The sequence below is a fragment of the Mesitornis unicolor genome, unplaced genomic scaffold (genome assembly GCF_000695765.1).
Source record: "Mesitornis unicolor isolate BGI_N332 unplaced genomic scaffold, ASM69576v1 scaffold46923, whole genome shotgun sequence".
In the NCBI taxonomy this organism is placed as follows: Eukaryota; Metazoa; Chordata; class Aves; order Mesitornithiformes; family Mesitornithidae; genus Mesitornis; species Mesitornis unicolor.
The window spans coordinates 8799-17403 of NW_010174856.1; the positions used below are offsets into that span (position 1 = coordinate 8799).

General features: G+C 34.2%; 1 protein-coding gene across 1 annotated transcript in view; it reads right to left on the minus strand.

Moving 5' to 3' along the window:
- Positions 1–392: 392 nt before the first annotated feature.
- TMEM244 (transmembrane protein 244) overlaps positions 393–8605 on the minus strand; it is a 9484-nt gene continuing 1271 nt past the window's right edge. The window contains exons 2-6 of the mRNA XM_010181175.1: positions 6709–6794; positions 6071–6144; positions 3180–3305; positions 1363–1407; positions 393–487 (exon numbers count right to left, since the gene is read on the minus strand). Of these exons, the coding sequence (XP_010179477.1) occupies positions 393–487; positions 1363–1407; positions 3180–3305; positions 6071–6144; positions 6709–6794 (426 nt within the window). The remainder of the gene's footprint in view (positions 488–1362; positions 1408–3179; positions 3306–6070; positions 6145–6708; positions 6795–8605) is intronic.

Genomic DNA, 8605 nt, shown 5'->3' on the forward strand with positions numbered 1-8605 from the left:
CAGCCTAAATTAGAGTCAGCTTTTCATAAAATACAACAATAGATAATGAGCACCCTCAAAACATTAAATTAAAATCTGCTTTTTCCTTTTCATTGTATGATTTTATGCGAGTGTTTCATCACTGCTCTTATCTTCCTAATGGTTTCTTTGTTTTTTAAAAAGAGACAGTGTATCTAATTATTTGCTTAATGGAAAATATACATACAAAAGCTAAAAGCAATTACATACACTAGCTGAAAGTGATGACATTGACACAGCAAACAAATGTAAGATACAAGAAGTCTGGTAAGCTAAATATTAGCTTTACAATTAGACAGTTGCTAACTTCATTTTCATTATGTTGTTAACAAAACCACAGAATCCATATAAATAAAAAGTACTAATTTTCCTTTTCAAAAATCATCTAGAATTGGGTAAATGAAGTTGTCTTTGAATAAGCAGTATGCCAAAATCTGTCCTCCACAAATCATTGAAATTACTCCAGATCCTGAAAGAAAATATATGGCTGTTTTATGTTGGTTTTTATAGTGGAATACAAATGTTATGATAAAACTTTAAACATTCTTTTTCTCTTCATTTTTTTTTTCAAATGGTCTATCTACTTAAACATTTTCCCCAAGGCTTTGACAACATGCAAAGATATTAGCCCCAGCAGTTGCTGGTGCAAAACCAGTTGCAGGACAGGGAATTTATTTGCCTGCCCCCATCAGTTAGGAATTTACTGCAGCTGTCAATCCTTGTTATCCATCATGTAAGAAAGAAGAACAGAAAGCAGTCCTTTTCCCTTAGCTTTTTTTTCAGGTTAATATATTCTAGTACATAGCCATGCTTTTAATTTTACAGAAAATAAAACATTCAAAATTGTAGGTTTGCAATTCACTGTAAGGAAATGTGATGACTGGAATTTATCTCATCTATTATAAGTACCTGTGCATAGTGTTTATAAAAATTGTCTCTGAAGGCGCCTTTTTCTTTCCATTGATTATAAAGCACACCAAGGAAGACTAGATTGGACAACTGTCTTTTTGGCACCTGACTTAAGTGAGACAGTTTGATTAGTCAGGACTTCATCATGATTTATTTCAAGAACGTGAGCATATCTGCTGTTCGTTAGCAAGATTAGCATAAGCTGAGTACATTCTGTCTTAAAACAGAAGATGTTTTAAGGCAAGGTAAATGTTAGCCTGGCATTACTTGCCCACATCATTAAAAGAAGTATAAATGAAAATAATCTACTTCTTTAAATGTTTAAAATTTTCAAATTAGTGAGACAACAGACATTTAATAGAAACATTTTATACTGTAAATACTAATTTTCTACACAGAGTGTAACAATTTAAACTTTAAAGAATGTAATTGTACCTAATGCCAGCCACCAGTGTAACATCAGGGGGAATTCAGACATAACTACAAGAAGAAGAAAAGGAGAAATGTAAATATTTAAACAATAAGCATGGTGACACTTGAACATTACATTATGTTATCAAAAGTCTGCTAAGTTATGTTTCATAAATTATATACTTTACATTTATTGAAAATGCAAACTCATATTTAGGTCCTGATGATTCAGATACTTGGCCATGCCAATTGAGCACTGGAAGGCAAGTCTTAAACTTAGTAAGTGTGTGCTAAACAGAACTCTTAAACTCTCTGCAGAAGAAATGCCTTTTTTTATTACTTACTTGGACACAGCTTAGCACAACAGAGACACCAGTCCCCTAGTAGGTGCCTACATATTGCTGCAATCCAAATAAATCAAGCTGCCTGACATTTTCAGTTTAATGGGTGACATAGTGCATGAAAGCCAGGCTGGGTCTGCACACTGCAACTTAGCACCAGTGCCTAGTGTGCTCTCTCCTGGCTCAGGCATTTGCCCTTGCCTCACACAAACAGGCCCACACCCCCACTGGATGATTAACTGCAGCACCATTATATATGACCCAATATTGCCCTCCCACTCCCCCCTAAAAAATTGCTGACAGGACTGTAGAGGTAGTAAAGTGAGCTGGGAGGCATACTGCATGTGCTGGCAGCTCAGAGTCAGCCAGCAGAGCTTTAGTTGGCCATCTGGAAGAAATAGTAACAAATCTGGGGTTGTTTGGACATAAAAATGCATCATCTAATGGAATGACAGAAATCTTCCTGTATAAATTATATACAAAACAGGTTTTTTTGTAGTTTTTGTAAATTCCTGGATTTAAACACAAAAGTTATTCATAAGGAATAACAGTAGTTTAAATTCCAGGAAATCAGATTCAGTAGATGAGAAACTATGCTTAATTTTTTAAGATGAAGTCTCTGTTGATCTCTGTCTTAACTTGTCATGGGAACTGGGGAATTTCTGTCTGTATAAAGTCCTAAAAGATAAATGGAGAACAATTTGGAAAATGGTAGAGTAATTACTATGTAGTGAGGGGGAGTCCTAATTTGTCAGTGATATTTTTCCTATTTCTAAATTATAGAATAAAAATATTAAGCTCATTGCTATAGGCGAAAAGAATCCCCAGATGGGCTCTGGCAAGTGTGAGGTTAAAATATATTTCCTAATCTGCCATAGCTGTATTCTCCTAAACAGCATGGCAAGAGGAAGCAGTTTACCAGCGACTGGCAAAAAGTGATGATGAATCTCATTTACAGCAGCCAATTCTTTTCCTTTGAGGGGCAGAGTTTTGGGTAACAAAAGATGCTTCAATGGTAAAATGCTTTATTTTCCTCAATTAGATTTAGTTCAAATAATCTGACTTTAAAACTTTGAATTGGCTTTGCTGAAGCAAGCCTCATTTTTACTCTGAAATAGAGCTGAAGTGTTAATGAGTAGATCATAAAGTGTCAGGACACAGACAACTATTAATTTCTTGTTTTAGAGAAAAACACATCTCCCAGATGCTGAAATTGTATCTAGGCTGGATCTGTTTGATAATAGCTGCTAGATTACAAACTAAGACTCTGAATTTTTTGTAAGAAAATAGTGGTTTAAAACTGTGCAAAAAAAAACCCAGAATTGAATTATAAATGGCAGAATTTAAATACATACATGATTCAAATGGATGGAAAATATATATATTTATTTAGCTTTAAGGAATAATTATGTTAATCCAATAATACAGTAAATGAATCATAGTTGATTAGTCCTTCAATGTGTGATACCATGCATATGTCTAGCAGTAAACCTTACTTACCAACTGAAGTTATGATGATATGAATAATAGTAACTGTGACAGCATAATCCCAAACCCATTCTTCCACAACTAGGGCAAACAGCAAACCACAAACGAAGAAAGTTATTTCCAATGATATCACGAGAACTGTAAATGAAAATAGGATATTTACACCAAACAGTTTTGAGAGGCTTTTTCTCATATTCTATATAATAGCAATAGAAAGTTAAAATGTCTTAGATAGTTATGCAAAAGTTTTTAAAACATCAAATATTACCCTGATGTTTTAATTATAAAGTTTATTTCTAATTTTGCCACAGACATTTGCATGGGTTGTATCCTGATTTGCCTATGGGCTTTAAAATGTTATATATTTTATGGAAAAACGTGAGGATTAACAGGATTATGACCAGTGACAGGATTATGACCTGTTTATATAGCCTAGAGGAGAAATGGTGTGGAAAATTGATTTAGGGACTATCTACACTCTTTACATATGGTGCCAAGTAGATTTGGTCGATACTGACATAGATTGATTTTTTCCTCATCCAAAACAGAATTGTGTGGTTAAAGGGTTATATTTGGTAAGAAACTTCATCTCTTTCTCCCTGACAACTTAATTGCATATATACATACACAATATATACTGGAAAATATATATATTTATGTCAGAACAGTTTAAAGGCAAGACATACAAGGGAAGACAGAGAGCCTACAAGGTGAGCAGAGACCATCCATCCATATGTGTCTCATGGTACATACAACCAGGAGTCTGGCTTTTCTCAGTGCTGGCAGCAAGGCTTCCACAGCTACCGTGTGCTCAACATGCCTGACATTGAGCAGGTAGTTCTGTGTTGTGTTAAACCATGAGTGGGGATTACAAGCCAAGTGATAATAACGAAATTATGCTGCCAAAAGAGACTATTAAAGTCATCTGATAAAGAAAATGCCTTCTCTCAGTGGTGAAATGGTGCATTTCTATCCCCTGGCACTTTCTCTGGAGTGTGCTGTGCCATGTCACCAGGTGCCATGGGAAGGGTGAGGAACCTTATGGTGGCATTTGATGAGCTCTATTCTTCAATGTAGCAATGGAGTGGTGTTTAGCCATCAGCTTGTTTACTTGCTATTATGAGTAACAGGATCAAAAATCATCACTTTCAGGGCAAAGTCTGACTTTATGCTCAGTGGCTACCTGGGATAGCAGGAGGCTGAATGGGAAACGTGTGGAGTCTCTTCTAGCTGTAGTCCTGAGTTCACAAACAACAGGCCATAATTGTGCATTTGTAACTCATATGATTTTCCATCTAAATGCATTTTGTTCTTCTTTTTAAGTACATAGGCATATACAAGTCACGTTTTAAATGGAATGATTTAATTTTATTGTTGCAATAATGTAATACCTAAGATTACTGTAGCAGAGAGTAGAGAAACAATTGTCATTTTTTTCACTGTATTTAATTTATACATTTTGCAGCTTTTTGTGCCTTTCAACTTTATTATTTTCTTTATAAAGTCAGTTAGATCCTAGTGTAATATGGATCATTCATCCAGCAGTTTAGAATACGTGAAAAAATAAGAAAGAGATAACTGGAAAAACACATGTAGTTAGGAAAGTGGGAAATAACACTTCAAAAAAATTAATGTTTGACTATGCATTTTAGTATTTTTATTGTATTATATTTCATGATGTTTGTATCCCTCTAACTTATGCCAATAATTTTATAATTTAGAAAGTATGGTTAGTGAAGACAGATGCTCTGTAAAGTTTTATTACAAAACTGGCCCAGTATCATGCATCAGTTCTGAGCTGACTTCCATTTTTTATTTTAAAATTGTCTTTTAAAGACATAATTCTGTTTTGAACAAGCATGAGTGAGACTGTTCAGGAAACTGATTCTCATTTGCATCATCATTCAGAGACCTTCATTCTGTCTCTGTGCCCTGTTGTGCTTTGCTATTCCATGTTATTTCATTGAGTGCACAGAAAGGAGGGTTGTATACTAGCCCATTACATGACATAGTTGCTGTCTTTGGCATATAAACAAGCTGCATCAAACTAGCTGATAAAATTCTGGGGAAAAAAAACCAACATATTGAGATACAGTAATTAAATTAGGGAAATTAAAAGTAATTCCGATGGAATTTAATTTAATTTTCTTTTCCACTGCTACAATTGGATTATTCTTTTTCATGTGAAATCAGTATCGACACTATACAAATATCCATGCATATTTATTACTCTTTTTAACCTGATGAACTGAAGAATTTACTTACTTTACTGACAGATTATGTGGTTACCTTTATAAAGTAGATTAAAATCTGGAAAAATTTCATGTGTGTATGTAGTTTTTTAGGAATGACAGTTTAGGAAAAAAGATCTATTTTGAGAGCTTCAGACAAAAATGCAGAAGTATGTATTAGTATATAAAAAGATATATTTAGGGATTGAGCTACAATCAAACCCTGAAATTCCAATGCCCCCCTGTATTCAGGCATTACTAAAGCAAGATTTCCATTAGTTGAATGTGACTGATCTGTTATTCAGATCTTGATCCAATATGGTTCATAAGAAATTCGCTGCAGAATGAAAATTAAAATTAACAACTCTGTGGAGGAACTTTACAGAGAACAGGTGATTGTTCTGCAGTGAAAATGAAGCATCCTGCCAAAGCTGCACGTTTTCTTCAGATGATGCATGATCAGAAGAAGAACTCAAGGAAAAGCCCAACAATCACTTGAATGACAAGAGCAATACAGAAATGAGAACTGCAGGGAAGATGAATAAGCATTTAAATGCAGTGTAATTAAATTACAAAAATCATTAGTATTACTAAACCAGCTTTAAAATACTGTTACATCCGGATAGAATCTATTTTCTTGACTGGGAAAACAGAGAAACAAACTTCAGTTACCTAAATAATATGGGTTAATCCATGAGGGTTTTGTCTTAAAATCAAAAGGTGCCAAACCATCCAACATTTTAATCCTGTGGAAACAGAAAGAATAAATTTAATCAGGGCTTTTTGATAAAGCCTTAGTGATTATATGACACATTACTAGTGCTTTAAAATATGACATCAAAGGGAATACTCTGGGATTTTACAAGCTTTTCATGTTCCATTTTGTGTTGTGGTCTTGCCCTTGAACGCAGTGTCCATGATCTCCACTTTTATTTAAGACATGTCTAGCACTATACATGCTAATCAACTTCCTGCGGGAATATAACTTGTCTTTTTTATCAACTATAAAATATTTATTTTCCTTTTTTAATGTCATCTTTGCTCTTATGTTCTTTTATTTACGTGGTGCAAGTGCAAGGAAGTAGATTAGAACCAACATTTTATATTAGTTTTGAGTCTCTATTTGCCAATCTGTGCACTTGAACGAAGGTTCAGGTACAACGATTCAATTGAATTTAAAAAATGTTTTCATGGGATAACTGGGAATGGATGCCTCCAGTCTGGATGCCTCCTCGATATGGTCATAGCTCTACCCATTATATCGATTTGTAGTATGTCATCAGATTAGACTAAAGACAAGAAAATCTTACTTGAATACTGCGAAGCACACAGATAAGACCACATAGTACACAGTGTAGAAAACTACCATGCATATCAACAGGTTCACCAGAACGACCTGCAAAAGGAAAATAGAGAGTAAAACCTAATACCATGTTTATATTAGGTACATCATTCCAGATTTCTATTAATCATAATGTGAAAAAAATTAGAAAACAAAATATTTGGACAGAATTTTTGCTGTTGCCAACTATATAAAAGTTGTTAAAGGCTCTTCAGTACATTTCAGCTCCTAACATGTGCTTATAATGCATGGGTTTTTTGGTTTTATTGTATATGATTGTATACCAACTATTTGTTGAATTAATTTGTGTTCAGGGAATGAGAAGCACATTTATTCACAGTTATTACACAGGAGACCGTGAGAGTTTAACATCATCCAGGTGCTTAATTAGTTTTTAACCTAGTTTTAGTCTAGTTTTTTACTTAAAAGAAATGCCGTCCTTGTAAGTGTGTTGAAACTATGTACAAATAAAATGAAGAAAGTTGTAAAGCAGTAATCATTAAGTTTCCCAGTCTTTATAAATCATGTCACCCTAGTGCTTACTTCCAAAGGTAAGGATGTAGGCAACTTAAATGAGTAATGAGGCATATCTGTTAAATATTTTCAATGTTCAATTGTTTTTAATTAGTTCTAAATAAATTTGAACTCCATATTGAAAAAATAGCCCTAAAAATACAAGTTTCTAAAAGAGAAACACTATATACAGAATTATACAAAGAATGTATGTTTCCTAAGATACCTTGCTGCTGTTATTCCTTTCATTCCATTTCAGTGTCTTCATTTCTAAATTGAAGTTTCATGTGCGTGTAGGTTGGTTACAGGGACCAAGGTAGGGGAAACTATAATTGCATATTCATAACTAAGGAAGAGGAATTATTTGGAGAACAACTAAGACTAAAGGGAAAAATGTAAAACATAAGCCAGCTCTAAAGTACAATTTCCATTTTGATTTAGTTTGTTATATGCTGGTAAAAGCAGCCCTTATTCAAGGAGTCAGTGACTCTGAGAATGGCTGTAGATGAGCATTAGCTCATACTAGCTCATCTTTATGAGCTTCTCTTGCAATATTGTGACACAAAACAAGCCCTTAAGGCTTTGGTTAAGGTGGGAGAACAGGAACAGAAATAAGGAAGAAGTATTGCCTCTAAACACAGCACTGGGAAGACAAAGTGGCATCCAATTTGTTGCCAGCCATTTTTAAAGTAAGTTAAGAAATTAATAATGTGCAGAGAAGAGCCACAAAATGGAGTTGATGGCTAGAAATGGTGGTGGGTGTGGTTTTTTTTTTCATTAGGACTACAGCCCTAAAGAGGTCAATCTGTTTAGCTCTGAGGGCTGATTTGATTATGATGGATAAGTACCTTTGAAGGCAGAAAATACCAGGTACTTAAGGGCTCTTTAATCTATCAGAAAAGCCTCAAGAAGTAAACAGCTTCAAGTATAATAGCTAGACAAATTCAAAAGATGTATGAAGGGCATTTTTAACTGTAAAGGCAATTAGCCAATGGAACAAATGTCCTTTGTAAATAATAGATCCTTCAAAGCACAATCAGATGCGTCTGTGGATGAAGCTTCACTCTCTAATGTTCACTTTTGGCCTTAGTTCTTTGGATGGTTGTGTGGTAGATAACATACTTATGGAACCATCTGACCTTAAAAGAAGTGTGGATCCTGTGAATTTAGCAAACTAATTATTTTTATTTTAATAAATATTGTAAAGTGCTAGATATTGAATAGTTCATCTATCTACCACAAGGAGAGATGTCAAGGAGCTTTAGCTTCTAATGCAGTAGGAGAGAAATCCATCATGACTGAACAAACTGATATTTGTCAATAAGTAGATGTCCAGGATAGTCTTACTCTTT